We start from the raw sequence: 21,260 nt of genomic DNA on the forward strand, positions 1-21,260 counted from the left end.
GAAACAAAGGGCCCCAAAAGTGAACCAAATCCACAGATGCCTCTGTCCACAGCTTTGCTGTTTTTGGAAGTCTGAATTAGCTGCCAAGATTCCTTATGAACAGGCAGGTTTCTAGCCGGCTTGAAGGCGCCAGGCCAATGGGGCCCACGTCCCCACGGAGACGGAGACGGAGCTTCAGTGATGGATGAGCCACGATTATGCTTTCCTTTCTCCAACCGCAAACCCAGGAGAGGAAGTCATCCTCTCGTTCATGTCTACCGAAAACGCAGAAAGCAAAGATATAAATATTTCAAGGAAAATGGGGGAAACACTTAAGTGAAGGATGCTTCCGGATGGCACTTAGGCTGCCCCGTGACCCTGGATGACCTGACATGGCTGCTCCGCCCTCCCCGGCCAGTGTGTCAGCGGTCTCCCGGCCCCGGGTCATTTAGCAGAGGCCAAAGCACTGCTGGGCCACACGCGATCACAGACCTGCTGATAAAAATGCTCCTCTCGAGCTCAGGTGGAGGATTCTACAGGTTCCTGGCTCGTTCTCATTTACACATGAGCACAGGGAGATGTGAAGAAGGGCTGTGGATGCTGTGTGGCCCTGGAGCACCAGGGACACAGCGAGGGGACACCGGCTTCAAAAGATCTCCCACAGACAGTAAGACGGTCGATTCTGGGACAAGACACCCACAGCAGAGATGAGAGCAGACGTGCCTGGTTTTGTGAAGGACCTATTCAGACGCCCCCCAGTCCCTCTAGACTTAGAAACAAATAGTCTGGAGGCACCCACTTCACAGGCAGAGGAGCTTCGGGAATGAAAATGTCAGGGTCGAACTGACCTATAAATGCAGGGACTTTAACCCTACTTTGCTCCATAAAAAATAGCTTCCATAAACACATGATACAGTAACAGGAACACTCTTGCCATTTGCAATGATGTGGATGGAACTAGAGGGTATTATGCTCAGTGAAAAACTCAATCAGAGAAAGACAATTATCATTATATGATCTCACTCGTATGTGGAATTTAAGAAACGAAACAGAGGGTCACAGGGGAAGAGAGGAAAAAATAAAACAAGATGAAACCAGAGAGGGAGACAAACCATTAAGAGACTCTTCTTACCAGAGAGGGAGACAAACCATTAAGAGACTCTTAATCAAAGGAAACAAACTGAGGGTTGTTGGAGGGGAGGGGGGAGGGATGGGGTCACTGGGTGATGGACAGTAAGGAGGGCACGTGATGTAATGAGCACTGGGTGTTATAGAAGACTGATGAATCACCGACCTCTGCCTCTGAAACCAATACTACACTGTATGTTAATTAATTGAATTTAAATTAAAAAATGTTTAAATGGGATTGGACCATCAAGAAAAAAAAAATACATATATATATATATATATACACACACACATATATGAACACCACTCCCTCTAACTCCCTAAGCCTCATGGCTGCTTTATTGTTCTCCAGAGTGCTCACCACCTAACACATACATACTGATTTTACTGCTTTCCGTTTATTGCTTGCCCCCACTAGAACACAAGCCCCATGAGGGCTGGCTACTCTTGTCTGTTCCATTCAGTTACCTAGCACTGCTAAAATGTACTCTGATCTTCCACAACGAGCTGATCATCAAACTTATGCCGAGGGAACCAGTAAGTCAGTATCTACATGGTGACTTATCCTGATGACTGTTAGCCATGAAAGGCCTTTTAGGTTTGGGGGCACTGATCCATCACGCTACCTTCTGGCAGTGATGACCGGAGGGACAGGGGCCTAGTAAGGTCTTCAGTCTGTGAACTAGAGAACCTTACATCTACATGTAAGAATGCTCTGCTTCCTGTTCCGTGCACCAGAAGACCAAATGTTTTATGTTTCTCCACACATTAACTGCCACAACTATCACTCAGAGAAAAGTTCAAAGATTGGGGCGCCTAGGTGGCTCAGTCGTTAAGCGTCTGCCTTCGGCTCAGGTCATGATCCCAGGGTCCTGGGATCGAGCCCCGCATTGGGCTCCCTGCTCCGCGGGAAGCCTGCTTCTCCGTCTCGCACTCCCCCTGCTTGTGTTCCCTCTCTCGCTGTGTCTCTGTCAGATAAGTAAATAAAATCTTAAAAAAAAAAAAAAAAGTTCAAAGGTTGACTTAATGCACAAATTCGGGATAGGTCACTAGAGAAGTTTAAATGCAGAAAACCCTGTGATAACTAGTTTCTAATTTTTTTCACCTAGCTCATGGTATGAACAGAATCATCACTGTTTCTTTGTAATACACCTCAAAAGCAACTTGGTATATGGAGCCTTAACTTTTTTTTTTTTTTTTAAAGATTTTATTTATTTGAGAGAGAGCGTATGAGTAGGGGAGAAGGGAGAGGGAGAAGCAGACTCCCTGCTGAGCAGGGAGCCTGACAGGGGACTCAATCCCAGGACCCCAGGATCATGACCTGAGCCGAAGGCAGATGCTTAACCACTGAGCCACCCAGGCACCCCTGGATTTTCTTAGTCTTTAACTAAAAATGATTATACCTATAATTAACCTGAGAGTTTGTGGAAGCGAGAGTTTCTAGCTGGCTATATCTCAAAATGGATGCATTTGGAGGACCTCTCCCTGCAAAGTGAGGTGGACTTCGTTTACCATGTGAACCTATTCTCATTTTCTCCTTTTTTACTGGATTTGAAAAATAATCCAGCCAAGTCTCATCATGTATTTGGTAAACCATTTTACCATTTCTTTCAAGAGGTAGCAGTGGAAAAATTAACTTCTTTTTCTTACTTTCTCCCATAAGATACTGTAAATCCTTTCTCAAATCTTTGCGCAGAATATCCACTTCAGAGTCTCACAGAACTACGATGGTGTCGATTGAGAAAGGAAAGAAAGTTAATTGTAATTTGCAGAAGATGACCTCACACTGCTGTGGAGTAGTCCTGCCTGAGGAGTCAACATATTCAGGGGAAAGAAGAACCACCATCCCTCCGAACCCGCACACAGACCTTCACTTCCCGGAGAGTATCAAGGAATTTGTCATGTCTGTTGGTTAACATGTGCAGCTGGTTCCCAATGTCCTTCTCAGAAAGCTCTTTGGTTTTGGGTGTGCTGGTCTGGTCTCCAGGAGCCAGCTCAATATCGATCTCTACATCCTGCAAAACAAAACACAAATAGGTAAAACCAAAAGGTCAAATGGTTACAGAAAATCCAACAAACAACTCTTACAAACTTCCTGTTATGTTTTTGAAAGTAAAATTTTGGTCAGTTTCCTCGAAGTTCATTATTATTTAAATAATCTTGAGTTCTAGAATAAACAACAAGCAGATTAACTTGACCAGACCTCTCTTTAAGTGACACTATGGAAAACAAAAACAAAAAAAACCAACACTAAGAAAGGTCACTGTTTTGCTCTCCTATTTGGATTGTGGAAAGCAAAATCAAAGTACAAACTTTAAACAGCAAAAATAATAAAGATTATAAGGGATAATAAGGAATTACAGCCTGTCATTCCTCAAAGTGCAAGAGAGCTGTCTAGCTGCCTTGCTCATTCAGATTAAGAATATTGTCAGGGCCACTGTGCAGAACCTGTTGGCACAACATTTTATAGGACTCATTCCCAGAAAGGAATAAACCTTATTTCTGTCTGAAGCTTCTGAGAAGTCACAGCCAAAATCTAATCATCAAACCAGCCTCTGAGTTAAGTTACCGACCATTTGGTATGTGCCCATGAAAAAGCGGGAAGAATCACTTCAAAGTTGGTAATTTAGTTCACACAGAATTACAGAAGGAAAAGATCATATCACTACATGATCTAGTGTTCAGCAACGGAGAAGAAAATTTTAAATTCTCATTTGTTAATGAAATGAGTAGATACCCCACATATAGGAGGGATCAAACTATCCCTTTTACAGCAAAGAGTGCGCCTCCTCCTTCAATACCGGCTGCTCTGCTTTTTAAGATTTTATGTCTTTTAGACAAAGTGTGCGTGCCCGCACGAGTGTGGGCGGGGGGGGGGGGTGCGTCGCAAAGGGCGGGGGACGAGCCTCCCTGCTGAGTGCCGGGGCCGGATGCTGGGCCTGATGCGGGCCAGTCTTTCGACCCTGAGGATCATGACCTGAGCGGAGACCTGAGCCGAAACCAAGAGTCGGATGCTTGACCAGCTGAGCCCCAGCTGCCCCCCGGTAGCTGCTTCTAAAACCCAACACTCCAGGGGGAGACTGAGCTTCTAAGAGCCAACAAACCAAAGGAGACACAGTTTAAAGATCAATGCCTGGAGCAGTGGCAGCCGCTCCTCTCGGAATGCTAAGGGCCATCAAGATGAGGTATCAGCCCTGGTGGCCAGTTCTTGGCTCTAGGGCTGCCCCTGCCAGGACGAAGTGGAGATTCAGGAGGTTCACAGCAGGCTGCTGGTGGGCACTCCTCCTCAGAGTAGTCCTGTCTGCTACAACATGGGCTACCTAGCACTCGGAGAGAAAAATCACCCACACTAGAATATCCTATGCTAAGCAGCACCAGCTCATGATAAAGTGAGTTATCTCAAAAGTAAACGGCAATATGAGATGCTTTTCAACTCAACCTAAGTGCCCATCAACAGGTAAATGGATAATGAAGATGTGGTGTGCATATATACAATGGAGTATTATTCAGCCATTAAAAAAAAAATGAAATCTTGCCATTTGCAACAACGTGGATGGATCTTGAAGGCGTTTTGTTAAGTGAAATACGTCAGACAGACAAAGACAAATACCGTATGATCTCACTCATACAAAAATCTCATAGAGAACAACAGACTGGTGCTTGCCAGAGGCAAGGAGATCAGGAATGAGCAAAACGAGTACAGACTTCCAGTTATAAAATAAGTCCTGGGGACATCATGTACAGTATGGTGACTACACTTAATAACGCCGTACTGCACGTTTGAAAATTGCTAAGAGAGTAAATGGTAAAAGTTCTCATTATAAAAAAAACTTCTCTGAGTGGTGACAGATGTTAACTAGACTTATCGTGGTGACTGTTCAGTAATATATACAAAGAAATATTGAATCATTATGTTGGACACCTGAATTTAACGTAATTTGTATCAACTGTACCTCGATAAAAAAAGAAAGAAAAATCTAACTGAATGCAGATACCACATTCAGAACTTTGAGGTAGAGACAGGTTTTTTTTTCTTGCCTTCCCACCTCCCCCAAATCAAAGGCTGATATAAAATCCGCCAACAGAAACAGGAATTCTGCTGAAGATGAGACAACCATCTGGAGCATTACCTCCTCTTTGGACTCGCTGTTCTCTCGCTCCCGAGGCTCCTGCTTGACATGTGTGACCATAGCGAAGGCCGCTCGGTCGTGGCTGTCGGCCAGGTTGATGACGTTGGTGATGGACGGGAGCATCGCTCCCTGGCAGCTGGTACCAATGGGAGTGCTCTTCTCACACACCGCCAGGAGCAGCTGAAGAGGGTTTATAGAGAAAAAGATAACAAACCTAGGACATTCGCCTGGCATGTGGGGTGCAGGGACTCTCGGTGAAGACCTAGTCCTCTCGACTGCAGCACACATGCTGAGGACTCCTGAGCCCACAGCTCGGCTGTATGCTTCTCCCCAGCTTAGACAGAGCCTGAACCTCCCTTCCAGACACCCCTCACTCAGGATCTCAGATTCCGTGTCTAAGCGTAAGCTCGGGATCTTTCTCGCCTACCAGTCGGGCTTCCTCCTGCCATCAACTCCTGCCTGGACTAAGTTCCTAACTCATCGACTTTCTCTTCTCAAACCTGTCTCCTCACACACAGCCGACCTGAGTGCTCTTCTCCCTGTGTTCCCCCAGTGGCTTCCCACGGCCCCGAGGGGACAGTGCAAGCTCCTCAGCGGGGCTCATGAGCTCTTCTGCAACGTAACACTCCCCACTCACAGCCAGCACTCCCGTGACTCTTCCCCACATCCCAATATGCTTCGCCCCCTGGCCTCTGCCCCTAGGCCTGGCTGCCACTCAACTAAAGCACTCGTGCATTTTTGGGGCAGATATTTACTGAGCACCCACTTGGTGCTGTGTGAGGCCCTGGATTCATTTGTCAACTTCACAAGCAGGCGCCCCTGCCCTGGTAGAGCTGAAGCGTTAGAGGGAAGGACAAGACCAACATCAACACATCAACACACACAGGGTAAAAAATAAAATAAGCAAACAAACCCCCAAACCAAACCAAACCAAGAAGATACATACTCACTGTGATAACACAGCCAGGAGATGGACAGAATAAAGGGTGCCCTGTGACAGCCTGGGTGTCAGGAACGTGGCATGTCTGGGAACATGAGAGGCCAGCGGGGCTGGCGACTAAGGAGGGAGGGAGGCCAGCAGAGGGCTGGACGGAGGGGCAAGGGTCTGGTCACCTGGGGTCCAGAAAGACTGTATCCTGCGAGTTGGGAGTTTGTGCCGAGTACAAAGGCAAGGAGGGACATGATCCGCTTTATTAAGGACAATTTTGCCACAATAGCAAGACTGTGGTGGGTAGGAGGGAAAGTGGTGACGCTGGGTCAACTGCTCCCATCACCCTTGTGAGCAATGATGGTGGCCACACGAAGGAGGAGGAAGAAAAAAGAGTGAGAAGCAGGTGGCCCTGAACTGGTAACACGCAGTGACAGACCAGACACGCAGGACAAATGAGGGAAGGAAGGGCAGATCTCCAGCTGGCGCCCTCCAACCCGTCCTTCCTCCATCTGCTCCAGCGTGCCTACCGTGGTCAAGGTCGTTTCCATCTCTGTGTCTCTATGACCTGACCCAGGGCTTGGCACGTAACAGCAACCGATAGGTCCCTCGAACCCAAGATGAATCAATCAGGAACTGCCCACTGTGTGGCCATTCGCCAAGCTCCCAACACGTGCTGCACAGTGCTATGAAATGCTCACGCAGCACCAACATAAACACGTCAGCAAGTCTCCCTGACGTCCCCGGGGAGAACTGCACAACCGTCGGTCTCACGGGACGAAGTAACGTGGTAGGTCACCTGCTGGCTCCACCCATTCCGCACCAGCAGACCAGGATCACCCGCCAGCATCGCTAACCCACGGGAAACCAGGCTGCCTGGTGCAGCAAGGAGGTAACTAAGCCAACGAAGGATCGTGGATTTCAATAACCAACCAACAAGACACCAGAAGTCTCACTACCATCCTGTCAGCAACATCATGAACATGTGACCAGGCCCTGAAAGAGTCTGCCGGTTTACACAGGCCCTTGTCACCAGCACCCCGACTCCTCGTACCGAGCGCTCCAAGTCCGTGGCTCGGTCAGGCTGCTCTGGCCTGGCCGCCCTACCTTCCGGCTCTAAGAACGACAGGACCCCACAAGTACAGTACATTACATCCCTAAGGGCACGTAGACAGAAGGTACAATTTTTGTATTTGAGGAAAAATGCATCTTTTAGCTATAAGCTAGAAAACGCTATTCAACTTTCTAAGAGCTTAAAATCACCCCTAAAAAACTTCTTGAGCTGAAAACACAACTTTAAGTCTTTTTTCTTCCCAGAAGACATTAGAGCAGATTAGGGTGGAGGCTTCCAATCCCTCCCAGACAGTGCTAACATCCCCTGGTTTCGGCATCACAGACGCTGAGCTGAGCCCGTCCTACCTCAATGCACTGCTTAATCCAGAAGTGGTTCCCCATGGCTTCCCAATTCTGGGAACACGTCACATAAAGCAGGCGTTCATAGACCCGACGTTTCATAGAGTTGTCAAAAACCTCGAAGAACTTTGCTCTGATGAGCGGCTGGGCACAGCGCAGCCCAGAGAGAAAGGCCGGCTCGAGTTTTGCGGTCAGCTCACTGCCCGACAGCGTCTCATCCCTGAAACGGAAGGAGTAACACGGGTTGGAAGAGCTGCGGCGGAGGCAGCCTCTGCAAGCCGCAAGCAGGGGCCAACGTTCCGGAATGCCAGGACGAAAGCCATGGGTATATCACGAGTCCCCTGGGCTGATGCAGCATTTGAGCAAAAGGTGTGTTAACGATGCCAAAATATGTTAACGGCACTTGGTGTTTATATGGACAGTCAAGCTTTAGCTATCATGAAAGATTAAATGTTACATCGGTTACTCCAAGGACACACTGGGAACACATACGTGCAGTATCTGGCTGATCGCTGTCGTTACCTGTAGACATAGTTCACGAGGTCTAAAAACTGGGCGTTTAATTCGAGGTCTTCCGGAAAGCGCTTTTCTATGTAGGCCATCATTTTCACGAGCAAAATGGACTTCTCCCGGAGTGTAGGCGTCTGTATGAATTGGGGTGTTTTTTTGTTGTTTTTTTTTTTAAAAGAAAAGGTCAGTTACTTCTATTTGAAAAAAGACACATTCAAAAGTATTCCAGCCATCTGTCCTATTATCTTTTAAGCTCCTACAACTTTGTCAGTAAAAATAAGACAAGATCATTTCTAAACACAAAGATCCTGGCTCTATCTGCAAATACTTAAAATCAAGACAGCTGCCGATCCAATTTTCCTACAGGTTGCAGCCCACTTTGAAGAGAAAGCAACTAAATTATACAACAAATCAGAAGTTTGCAAGCATCTTACTAAATTAATTCTATTATAGTCCCTCACTATTAATTTTGGGGGCTTACCTTTACCACTACAAAGACTAAGAAGTAAGGTTCATTTAACATTTTAATACAAGTAAAACTACATTCAGAGGAGTGACCACTCATTTCAAGCTTTTAATTAAAATCTGCTAAGCACAGTGAGAAAAATTCATCTTGAGGAAAGATACCGTCAGTGCCAACACAGGGGAGAAAACGTTTTGCTGGAGAATTTTCAGAAGAGCTGAGAAAACCGTGCTTGAACTTTCACACACACACACACACACACACACACACACACACACACACACCCCCACACACACACGGAGGCGGGGGGCCTGGCCAGGGCACAGCCCCTCTGGCTGCTCACCTGATTGGCTGCCATCGGGGAATTGTTTTTAACCCACTCTTCCACGATTTTCACCACAGCCCGTAGGATCTTGGCATCTGGTGATTTCTCAATGAGGGAGGTCAGGATGGCCTGAATGAAGTTCTTCCTCATCTCCATGCTCATGACGGCTAGGCGCGTCTTCACCAGCTCCAGACTCAGCATCACCAGCTCACCGGTTCCTGCTCACGCAGAGAAAGACGACGCACCCCAACAATCACATGTGCGTCCACGGGCCACCACTCTGCATTATGTGGCACGTCGGAGTCTGCCCATCACCGCTCCCCCCCCCCCAATATTTTCTCCAGTGAGAGCTCTGGGATTTGAGGTGCTGCTTCACTACTTCCCTGCTACTCTGCCCTGTGAGGGTGGCCTCCTAAGAGCCTCCACACGGACGAGGGGACGATGGAATGGATGAGCAGCTCGGGGAACCCAGACACAGCCAGTCCTGAAGCCGCATTCACGGCACTTCTGTTCCCAGCTGCCTCGAACAGCGGTGCCAAGCTAGCTCCCGCCCACACCGACGTATCACTCAGGTTCCTGGGGCCCACTGCTCAGGCCCGGAACCCGCAACTTAATTCTTCGTCAGGCATGATAGCTCTGGTTATGCAATGTGTTTTAACCATTCATTAGACAGCCCTCGTTTAGTGGTGAATGTTCCACATCAATGTGCAACCACTTAAAAATTTCTTCATCCTCATAGTCACAAATTTGGAAGGTAATTCGTTTTAAAAACGAGTCTCACTTTGGTTTTAAATGAAATGCTCAGAACCTCTCTGGTGAGAGCACACGGACAAGGGACTGCATAAAAACAACAGGAATTCACGTTCGGTTCAGAATTCAACGGAGGTGTTACACAAAGTCTGAGAAAACCCCACGGGGACCATGGCTGTCACCTGAGGTCGCTTCCGTGCTGCCCGACGCTGCCTGTGGGTTCAGGTGCTCGCGGACCATTTTCTGCAGGGAGCGCATGAAGACTGAGATCAGCCTGTCTATGTAGCTCGGGTTGTTGCTGCAGGCGGACTTGAGGATCATAAGGGTCCCTGAAAGGCAGAAATTTGCTGGTTGTTTTTTTTTTTTTTTTAGAAAAGTTTAAAAAAACAAAAACAAAAATGTGCCATTTAAAACATTTTAAAATGTGTTAAACAAAAATGTGCTCTTTCTGACAAAAGTATAGATGAGCCCCAAATGTCAGCGTTCTAAGTTTTTGTAAGGCACATGCTACACTTTGTGGAGTGCTGTGTTTTCACTCCTAATTCTTAATTCATGATCAACACCAGGCACGAGAGCCAATTTCTGCGCCGCGGTAGAAACAACATTCATACCTTTAGTTCTGGATTTTATCTTTAGTTTATAGCAAAGCACCCTAAGTGAAATTTTTTGTCCCATGATATGCTTGGGGGGGAAAAAGGAAGAAAGAAAATCCTTTAAAAAAAACCCTAGAGTATCTGGACATGATGAATATTATAGAAGTCTATTTGTACCCATTCTGTAAAATTGCCTAGGATCAATAAAAATGAGCAAAATGTCAGCACCGACACGAAGTATGTGAAAAAAAATATTACCTTTCCTAGCTGACATTTTTATGACCTACACGTTACATTTTAAATTTATATCCATGGCTCCCATTATAGACCAATAAAAGGGTATTTATTTGCCATTTATAGGTGCAATCGGCACAGATTTGGACAATTTCTCAGTAGAGAGTGAATGTATGATCAGTCTGATTCTACAACAGGTAACCTGAGACACTTGTGACGATGGCTCAGTACCTGAGCCTCAGGGCGAGGACAGGGAGGGGACTGGGGTGACCAACTCTCTAGACCCCAGCCGCAGTGCCGCCCCCGTCCCCGGCCCACTGTCACCCTCACAAAGGAGGGAGGCAGGGCCAGTGGTGGTCAGCTCTTCTCAAAGAGAGTCCTCTGGAGAATTAACAAGACGTTTATGCTGCTCTGGAAGCCAGGCTGCAAAGCAGGATCTACTGTATGATCCCACTTTTAAAAAAGTCACAAAAGTATTCAACTATCTAAATCTATCTGGTTCTAGAATAGGGATGGCAAGCTTGAACAGTTAGGGATACAATTTTAACTAAATTTATCTGGCTCCTGAATTTCAGATAGCAAGTAGCAAGAGTTTGGAGAGCAAGAAACTCATTAAAAAATAATGTATTCAGTTTGCAAATTCAGAAATAAGTGTTTGCATGACAAGGGCTACCTGTACGTATATTTATATGCTTGTATATAGAAAAAAGACACACGTCAAGATGTTAAGAGTAAACGTTACTAATTACAGAGGCAACTTTTAGTTCTCCTTCCTTTGTACTTTCAAAATTTTATACAATGACTAAGTTTGAAAAATTTTTTAAATTTCTAACCCAAAGTCTAATCCTTCTCAGAGATGAGAGTTTTCACAAAAATCAGACTTCTGGGTATCTCTGGAGGCCAAAGTTGGTCAGCTGCCCCGATTACCTGAGAAACCAACTTTCATTTCATTTCAGCCAGAGCCTCACCAAGCAGACAGGGACTAGTTCTTGTCTCGTGAGTGGTTTACTAACAGGTGGGCATATTATGAAAGGTAGTAGTTATCCACATTTGCACACAGCTTTGGCAGCATCTCCGTGTTCGAGGTAGAATTGGGTCAGCAAGATCCACGAAACACGGGACTGTTCCCCCACAACCCGATCCTGCATCTGAGGCTGAGGCGGCAGGGACTGAGGGAGCACAGACATTGGTTGGGCGGAGGGCGTTCCCCTAAGACCACAGGAGACGGGCCTCACGTGTACCAGACCACACACACACACACACCCACAGCACACGTCAGCTCAAAGCTCCTTCCGACATCCCGAGACTTTCCCAGAAGGAAAGTTCGTCCAGAGAGCACGGAGAGATCCATGCCAAATGGAACGGCTGCTAGAAAAACCAGGGCAGACACACACTCACCAAAGAGCTGGGAGGGATTTGCGTTGGTGGCCTTCTCGTAGTTGGTGAGTCCTTCGTAGATGACCTTCCCGACAGCCGCGTAGAGGCACTCCAGCTCTTCGTACTTGGAGGCCACGCTGGAAGTGCCTGCAACAGAAGCGAGAATGTGGGCCCTGTGGTTCGGGTTCTCAGGCCTGTCCGGGCTCTGGGAGGCCAACTTTCCTCACACTAGACACTGAGCTTTAGTTTTCTTGGGATCTGCAGCAACTGGCCCGGGTGCTTCTTTCCCACTGCAGGACGCGTGGTGCTCCTCTCTGGGCTGCTTCTGACTTGACCAAGCTAAATGACGTCTTATCTCACCACGCCTAACCGGAACACGCTCAAGATACACTTACGTGGGATACGCCAAAATCCCATCTTGGCAGCTGCTCGACATTTGACAACACATTATGACCCAGCTCCCCTTTACTGCCTTAAGGAAATGGTCACGTTCGGCTGATGAATAACAGCATTTCCAAAGCAAAACAAAAAATACAACGTCATGACTGCTGCCATTAAGTTCTTATGTCTATTTTTTTTTTTTTTTTAAAGGAAGGGTGAAAGCACAAAGAAAAGCGGGATAATAGAACACTCCCTACGGTAACCAGAGGATGAGCACTCTCAAGTGACACTCTCTGTGCCCTCCCATCCACTCAGGCACCAGGGGAAGGGTCACCTACTTGGCTCTGTTGGGAAAATGCTCATTAGGCGGGAGAGGAGGCTATGGACCGCTCGGAGAACCTTGGTGTTTGCGCACGTCATGCACGCGGCGATGCCTCGCTGCAGGGGTTTGAAGCTACTGAGGATGGCCGGAGACTGAAGGACAGTGAGCAAGAAACTCAGCACTTCCAGCCCCGTGCAAATATTTCCATAGTTGACTTGATTAGGTTGCTCCTGGAATGGAGAACACAGGTCACACACAGACGTCATCAATACTCTGGTACAGTCCATTACAGAAACACAAATCAAGCACAACTTAAAATTAGTTAAACCTCCTAATTTAAAAGCTCATGGAAAATACTAATACTCAGTATTAAAAGGTGAAAACCAGGGGCACCTGGTTGGCTCAGTCCGTACAGCATGTGACTCTCAATCTCAGGGTTGTGAGTTCAAGCCCCACGTTGGGTGTAGTGATTACTTAAAAATAAAACTTAAAAAAAAAAAAAAAGGAAAATCTTTAAAATTGGTCTAAAAAATCAATCACTGAATTCCACTTCTCTCGTATCATTTTTATTTACAATACAAATAGGAAGTATCTTTGAGACTATGGGTCATGAAATCAATCTAACAGATGATGCTAGCATTAATAACAGAAAATAGAGCGTATGGTTTGCAGTAAAGTATTGCTCCTTGAAACGTTTGTTTCTGTGGCTTGCACACACAGATGCCCTGCATATACACCGTGTGTGCTCACTGGGTTGAGATAAAATCTTCCACTTACTGTGGGAACAAGGTGGAAAGCTGCTGTGAGCTCGGCACTCTGCATCATGGAAACGTTAGCCTATTACGTGCCAGAAGCCATCTGCTAATGGCTGAGCTCGACTCAACTGTGACTGCGTGTGACAGTAATTTGAATCAAAGCATGTACTGCACACAGGCAGCCTATGATCACACTGTTTTCATAGCACAGGGAATCTTTATAACCTTTCAAAAACTGAGGCAATTATGTTAGTCTTTGCAATGCAACATAACAAAGATTTAAAATGGGGTTGTAGCAGCCAGAAATTACAGGATCATGGTTTTTACAGAAATAAACCAAATAAAAACCCACCAAATAATCAGCACTGGGGGCTTATTTCTTTGCTGCCAGACTTTACAGTGCTCAATAACAATATATTATATGTGCCCTCTAAAAATTCACATTTATTTTAGAGGTTGTCGCATAAATCAACTAAAACTATTTATCCCAAGCCAGCTGGGAAGTCAGTTTAAGAAACGAGATTTCAGTAGGCAAGAGAACTAGGACGTTTCCAAAGCTCCTCACTGCTTGGGGCTGGGGGCTCAGGCTCAAGTTTTAAAATCTCTTCCAGGGAGTGAAACTCCCTGCTCCTCCTTAGCGTCACGACTGGCTGAGGGACCGGAGGGTTCGGGGTTCCGCGGCCCGGCCCCAAGCCCGGGAGCGGAGCACAGACACAGGCACGCACCACACTCATCAGCAGCTTGTCGAACCACTGCAGCTTGAGCTCAGACTTGGACCACATGTCCGGTCGCAAGGCGGTCTTCAGGAGGGTCACACACCGGCGAGACAGCACCTCCCCAGGAGAGCCGGCCGTGTTGGTGTTGTCGTTGACCTGAAAATGCACTCGGGTTCGAGGCCCCGTCTCACCGCGGACGTCTCCAGTGTCCTGACACTGCCTCTCGCCCGCACAGCCCAGCTTTCTCCTCCTGGCCACCTCCTCTCCCACCTGACTCAACGGGGCCTCCTCTGCCTCAGGGCCCCTCTCAGACGGGGCCCTCCTGCCCCCGTGCTAGGGGGTCAGGTCAGTGGTGATGTGCACTCGTTTGTGTGACGGATGGATCAGTGTCAGGCAGCTCCCCAAGAGCAGAGCCTGAGCTCCCCCCCAGCCCCACAGATCTCCCGGGCTGTGCCTAGTGCCAGAGCACCAAGAAGGCACTGGTTTGAAAATTCAGTAGAGTCTTCTCAATACTTTGAAGTCCTCACCAATATGGCAAGACCTACTACTCTAATAATTATATAAACTTAAGATCCCCAAATTCTTAAAAAAAACTAGTTAGAAAAATTTCATTTACTTTTTTTTTTTTAAAGGAAAAATGAAGTTTCAGGAATAGATTTCCAACAAATCCATGAAAATACACTGACGTGAATAACAAACACAAGTTTTATTTATTTATTTTTTAAAAGATTTCATTTATTTATTTGACAGAGAGAGACACAGCAAGAGAAGGAACACAAGCAGGGGAGTGGGAGAGGGAGAAGCAGGCTTCCTGTGGAGCAGAGAGCCCAGACGTGGGGCTCGATCCCAGGGCTCTGGGATCATGACCTGAGCCGAAGGCAGATCCCCAATGACTGAGCCACCCAGGCGCTCCACAAACACAAGTTCTAAAGGCACTTAAATTACTAAATGTTGTACATTAATTTATGTATGTTGGATCATCCCAGCAGCACCTTTATGAGACAGGTACCTTGGAAGTTAAATAATGTGCCCAAGATCACTGATCTACTGCCATTGTTTTGCCAACACCAAGATGCCCTTAATTATAAGATACCCCCTTACTGGGGCACCTGGGTACCCCCTTACTGGGGCACCTGGGTGGCTCAGTTGATTAAACGACTGCCTTTGGCTCAGGTCATGATCCTGGGGTCCTAGGATCAAGCTCTGCATTGGGCTCCCTGCTCAGCGGGGAGTCTGCTTCTCCCTCTCCCTCTGCTGCACTTCCCCACCCCACCGCTTGTTCTGTCAAATAAATAAAATCATAAAAAAAAAAAGATAAATTATTTCATCACCACTGAAAGAAAAAAATGTTTCAAAAAAATCTTATCACTCATAAAACATAGGCAGGTTTCAGAAATATTAGCATGTCATGAAATCAGTCAAATTTGGCACGAAAGCGACAGAGCTAGTCTCAGACCTTGGTTTGTCTATTTCTATCGGAGGTGACGTTCTGGGTTCTACTAAGAAGTTTTTGTTCTCGAGAACCCCTAGCAGAAGGCGTCCAGGAAGCCGCACCTGACAAGCCACGCGGATGAGGAAGTTCACCACCGTGTCTGTGTGCTGCTTATCTATGGGCTTGGCAAGAAGGGTGTCCGCTCCGGGCAGCGACTGGCTCCTCCCAAACACCTAGAAGAGGCAGCAAGAGCATCCCCACGACGCATTCGCAACACAGGGCACTTGCGCTACCAGCTCACAGGACGCGGTCCTCCTGGGGGCAGACGCTGTGCTGCGCGCTGCCCGGACTTAGATTTGGGAAGAGAGCCACCGGACTCTGCTTTGTGGACTGTGTGTGCAAGAGGAGGGAGAGGAGCTGGGAGGCCCCGCGGCGAGCGGCAGGGCGCGCACCACGAAGACCTGCTTGCCCCCGCCGTGTGCGGACACGTAAATGGACAAAACCTCACGTGTTCCGGGAGTCCAACCTGAGCACAGGTGGATGCAGGGACCACGTCCTCGGGGGGAGTGGTGAAGGGAGGGACAGTTCAACCGAGGCCCAAAGTGACAGTCATCACCTCCACAAGGGGCAAGGAGGGCGAGCATCCCCAGGGCTCTCTTGGCGGCTGCCCTCCAACAAAATAGGACAGTCTTTTAAAATACCGAACACAACATGGGTGCACGTTCTCAATCAATTCTCTTAGCCTACAGTTTCCCTCAGAGCCTTACTGCAAGGAATGAACCATTCTCGCCAGAACTCTGAGGGTATCAAACGTGCATCAAGAAAAACGTGTGCTGACTTGGGAAACACCTGCGGCTAAGTCGGGTATCACTGGGTTTCTCCCTGCTGAGCGCAGCCTCTCCCAGCTGTGTCTTGGGCACGGTGCCGGGCACTGAGGCCACGCTCAGAATTTGTGGAACAAATGAACAAACTCCCTCAAGGAAGCGCAGAACCCGTAAAAGCAAGCACACGCGGCGTGCGCGCACGCTTACCGCGCTGATGGCCCCCGTGGCCGTCCTGAAGCGTTTCACCTCCTGGGCGGAATCCACCGACAGGCCTCTTTTAATAGAGGATGAGACAGAGTTGACGCCTTCTCCGCTTGAATTTGGGTCCATGTCTGAATCCGGCTTAAAAACACACAAACACACACACACGTGACTTTGTGGACTGATTTCTAGGGAGCAGCAGAAGGAACGTCATCTGGGACGACAGAAGTCTGGTGGCCACACCTGCTGGTCCTTGATCCTCTGCAATTCCCACTTGATGACGACTTCGGACAGGTCCACGGCCAGCCTCCTCTGCTCGATGGTGACGCTGGGCGTGAAGCCTAACCTCTGCATGGCGCTGACCATGTGCTGGACCAAGTGGTGTCGCACTGGGTAGTACACCTGTGGGCACGGGCTCTGCGTCACCCCAGGGCTGCGGGACCACGCCGAGACCCGAGCACGAGGACGCACACGCGCGCACACATACGTGCACTTAACCCAGACTTCTGACCTGTGACTTAGCGAGGAAATTCTCATCACCTTATGGATGTGTGTATTTATCACCCCCCACCCCAGCCCCTTGCTAAGTGCCAACAGAACACTGTACTTCAGCCCTGTAGTACCATCTTTTTTTTAGATTTTATTTATTTGACAGAGAGAGACACAGAGAGAGAGAGAGAGCACAAGCAGGGGCAGAAGGAGAGGAAGAAGCAGGCTTCCTGCGGAGCAGGGAGCCTGATGTGGGGCTTGATCCCAGGACCCCGGGATCATGCCCTGAGCCGAAGGCAGACGCCCAATGACTGAGCCACCCAGGCACCCCCCTTTAGTACCATCTTTAAAGAATGGTGAAACACTGGGATGCCTGGGTGGGTCAGTTAAGCGTCTGCCTTCAGCTCAGGTCATGATCCCAGGGTCCTGGGATTGAGCCTCGTATCAGGCTCCCTGCTCAGGGGGAAGCCTGCTTCTCCCTCCCCTCCTGACCCTACCCCCCTGCTCATGTGCAATGCGCACTCTCTCAAATGAATAAAAAATCTTGAAAAAGAATGTTGAAATGCCAAATTCTCTCTAGGTAGGCAAAACTAGTAACATGTACCAAACTTCAGACTTGATGTCACAGACATTCAGCCATACCAAGAGGCAAATCTCCACTTCTAAAAGAGCTGGCTATAATGAATTTTCTCCTCTACCTGAAATCTACAAGGAATATCTACATTTGAATCAATCTAACAAAGTGGGGGATTTGGCTCTAAAGAAGGAGGTGCCAACGACACAAACAACTCTTCGAGCCAAGTTACCAAAACCTAGAGTTAACGATGACTACCTCCCAAAGTACTGAGTATCAGTACTCACTGTTACCCGAGTACTTACAAGAAAAACACAGTCCTAGACAGAAGCAGATACCTGGGACATAGTCTCTAAACCAGAACCATTTCCATGTTGACAAAGCACCCCTCCATCCCCAAACACACAACGGACCAGAAATACCTTTACCAAAAGATGAACAGCCACCTTATTACTGCAAATTAAAGATAAGCAAAAGGGCAAAGCCAATGCCTGGGCATGCAGAACAGCCCCGTCTACAGTACTTTCTACACACCTTGAAATGCTGCACGATCAGATGCAGAATGTGAACCAGCTGAGGGACCGTGTGGCCCTCCTCCACGATGATCTTCCTCGTCCAGTGGGTCAGCATCTGGTGCCCATCCTCCATCCTAGCAGGCACTGCTGGAGTCAATATGGCCATCGCTTGTCTGACGATTGCTCGAGCTTCCATCGCGTGGGCCTTGAGCAGACTGTGAAACACCTAACGCAGGGAAGAGACTCTTACTTGGGATGAGAACAAAGGCTCAGAGAAACAAGAAAAATCCCAATCACTCTGAACCAAGGCAGGGTACTTCTTTTTTTTTTTTTTTAATTTTTTATTGTTATGTTAATCACCATACATCATTAGTTTTTGATGTAGTGTTCCATGATTCATTGTTTGTGCATAACACCCAGTGCTCCATGCAAAACGCACCCTCTTGAATACCCATCACCAGGCTAACCCATCCTCCCACCCACCAAGGCAGGGTATTTCTGCAGAATGATTTTTACAAAATTCCTCAGGGCTATCTTATTAGGAAAGAACGCAACTGCTTTCTCCTTCCTTAAGTTTTGAGTGATGCACACATTCATTCCTTCCCTCCCGAGCACCCACTTTGGGCCGATGCCGGGCTAGCGTCCGTATACAAAGATGAGTGAGATCTAGCTCCCTGCAGGAACCTGCTCTAGTGTAACCCACGGGAAGTCAGCTGAAGCACAGAGACGCTTTCTTTCTGGCCACCGTGTGGCAAATGGAGCTGAAGGGGCTGCTGTCAGAGGCATTCTCCGAATAGTGCAAGTGAGAGGTGACGTCCTGAGGTAAGTAAGGTCAGAGGACACAAAGACCACCTGATAGGTGCTAAGGGTGGAGGGGACAGGACAGGTGTTGGAAATCAACAGGATTTGCACACACCCAGACACCGGGGGGCACTAGAGGGTGTCAGGGATGGTCCCTGGGTCTCTGGCTGGGCGGACAGCGCCACAGAGACATGCCTGTGGGAGGTGATGTCCGAGGCCATGGGCTTTGTCGAGGTCTGGGGTTTAACACCACAGAAGCTCACAAGACGAAGCGGTCAGAGGAAAACAATTAGAAATGACCTCACAGAATAGGACAAGGGCGATCATTTATAAAGTGTTAATGGGACAGACAAGCTGAGCACTGAAGTATATCACTACCTTTAATTCTTACAAAGACAATAATTGACTCACTCAGGGTCACAAGAACTTGTGACTGCAAATAACAAACTCAAACCCAGGGCCGCCTGGCATCAAGGCCTAAACCACTGAGGGACTCAGGGAAGATGTGCTCGTCGTCAGCAGAGGGTCAATACAGCATGAGGTTCTCAAGTGCCTAGTATCTTTAGCTAAGGAGTGGGCTGGGCCCTTCCAGAATGGTTTCAACGGACCAGCAGAATGGAAGCCCGTAGAGGAACGCAAAGCGTAGAGGAGCATGAGGTGGACAAAGGAGACATTTTGTTGTTTTGACGGCAAGGCAGCAGAGGAACGAGAGAGCAGAGCAGTAACTGGGGAGGAGGAGAGAATGCACAGTCACGGGAGGGTTCACGGCGCTTATAAGACGGCAGAAACGAGCATTTTCAATGGTGCTGGGAAAGACGACAGGAAAGGAGGCCACGACCGTAGGAGGGGGCAGCATGTACATGTGCGCAAGCCCACGGAGTGTCGGGAGGAGCGGAGGGGGGCCGGGAGGGAGCCTCGCGGTACCTGCAGGACGATTTTCTTGTGTATGGCGAATTTGGCAATGATGTGCGCCAGAAGTAGGTGGCCACTGTATTTGCAAGCCGGATCCACGCAGGCCTTGGAGAGCAGGCAGGGCCACGCGAAGGTCATGAGGCGGCGTAGCTTGCTGTTGCGGTTCTTGTTGTTGTCGTGGATGTGGTGCGGCGCGTGCTCCACCAGCAGCGTGGCGTACTGCAGGAGGTAAATCCTCAGGGAGTCCAGCATGTCCGCCTGCTTCTCCGGGTCCAGGACCTGCGGGAGACGCAAGCAGGAAAGCTCATTTCTGGCCCTGAAGCGTGTCACCTACTAAGGGTTACACAACACGCTTGAAACTTTTAAAAAGTGTGTGCAAGCGCACGCACACGCTATATATGTGTATGTAACAGCAAGTTTTACGACAAGGGAAGCAATGTCACATCAATTTTCCTTTTACGTGCATGGATTAGAAACTCACTGAATTTATTTCAATGCCGGAGGGCAGGCACCCCCTGCAATGGGTGAAGGAACCTGAGGGGACAAGGAGGGCCTCCTCTTTGGTACAAGGTGATTGATTCAGGGTGGAGTTTCTTAATTTCCAAGTAGTTGGGATTTTTCCTAGTCAGCTATTAATCATCTAGTCCTGATTTTTCAGTATTATGATCAGAAAATGCCACCTAGAAAACAAATCTCTACTTTAATAAAACTATTAGTTTTTTTGATTGAATCAAAATATATATCTATATATATCAAATATCTGATAGAGTTCCGCGTTTTGTGAATATAAGAAACGTAAGAAAAAAAGCGCACTCCGAGAACACTCCACACGTCTCTACTGAATCCAGGGCACGCCTGCATCATTCAAGTGGGCATCCTGACCACCTTCCGTCTACCAGAAAGCTCTGAAAGGCTGAAGTCTCCCCCACAACTGTGTTTTCATCAGGGCCCCTTGAGCCCCCTAAGCGCCCTCTCCCCTGGATTTGCTGCTTCCCGATGGCCCCACCCCGGGGCCCCCACCTGCGCGCTGCCATCTGTCCTCCAACACTCAAATCCCAGCTCCTCACTTGAATGCCGCGTCAGCAGCATCCGACCCAAAAGACAGTCTAGAGAAGGGAGCACGGGGGAAGGGGCCGCGTCTGGGTGACCATCTCCCCACAGTTGCCCAGAATAAAGCAAATACCAGCATGGGGACTCACAAAGATCCCCTGGGCTCAGCTCGCATTCCTAGAGAGGGTAAAGCTGGGGTGAAAACTGCAGGAAGGAGGCCTGTCTTTAGGGACAAAGACTATGTAAGGACCAATAAACTGCCAGTGAGAACAACAGTCCCCTCCACCTGGACCCCAGGACGGAACAGCGACCAAGCGGTGAGAAACTGAGTCCTTCCCAAGGGCATTCGTGCATATGCGGCAGGCTGCTGAGGAATGCCCGTCGCTCACGCACGCCAGCGGAACGACGTGTGAACAGAACACTCTACCAACCTCAAGGCAAACACGGCACCCGCCGGC

The 21,260-nt window shown here is 48.3% G+C and overlaps 1 protein-coding gene across 8 annotated transcripts in view; it reads right to left on the reverse strand.

The window, feature by feature from the left end:
• The window catches only part of TRRAP (transformation/transcription domain associated protein), a 113,285-nt gene that overhangs the window by 35,406 nt on the left and 56,619 nt on the right, over positions 1-21,260 (reverse strand). For all 8 annotated transcript variants that reach the window (XM_045875806.3, XM_054507692.2, XM_045875808.3 and 5 more), the window contains 14 exons: positions 19,765-20,031; positions 18,059-18,265; positions 16,705-16,863; positions 16,468-16,602; positions 15,559-15,669; positions 14,014-14,160; positions 12,550-12,763; positions 11,852-11,977; positions 9,809-9,955; positions 8,895-9,094; positions 8,101-8,222; positions 7,585-7,798; positions 5,238-5,417; positions 2,976-3,122 (listed from right to left, as the gene is read on the reverse strand). In XM_045875806.3, coding sequence (XP_045731762.1) covers positions 2,976-3,122; positions 5,238-5,417; positions 7,585-7,798; positions 8,101-8,222; positions 8,895-9,094; positions 9,809-9,955; positions 11,852-11,977; positions 12,550-12,763; positions 14,014-14,160; positions 15,559-15,669; positions 16,468-16,602; positions 16,705-16,863; positions 18,059-18,265; positions 19,765-20,031 — 2,376 coding nt within the window. The remainder of the gene's footprint in view (positions 1-2,975; positions 3,123-5,237; positions 5,418-7,584; positions 7,799-8,100; positions 8,223-8,894; positions 9,095-9,808; positions 9,956-11,851; positions 11,978-12,549; positions 12,764-14,013; positions 14,161-15,558; positions 15,670-16,467; positions 16,603-16,704; positions 16,864-18,058; positions 18,266-19,764; positions 20,032-21,260) is intronic.

Source organism: Mirounga angustirostris, unplaced genomic scaffold (assembly GCF_029215605.1).
Source record: "Mirounga angustirostris isolate CCGP_5_RB_7025 unplaced genomic scaffold, mMirAng1.0.hap1 SCAF_5, whole genome shotgun sequence".
Taxonomy (NCBI): domain Eukaryota; kingdom Metazoa; phylum Chordata; class Mammalia; order Carnivora; family Phocidae; genus Mirounga; species Mirounga angustirostris.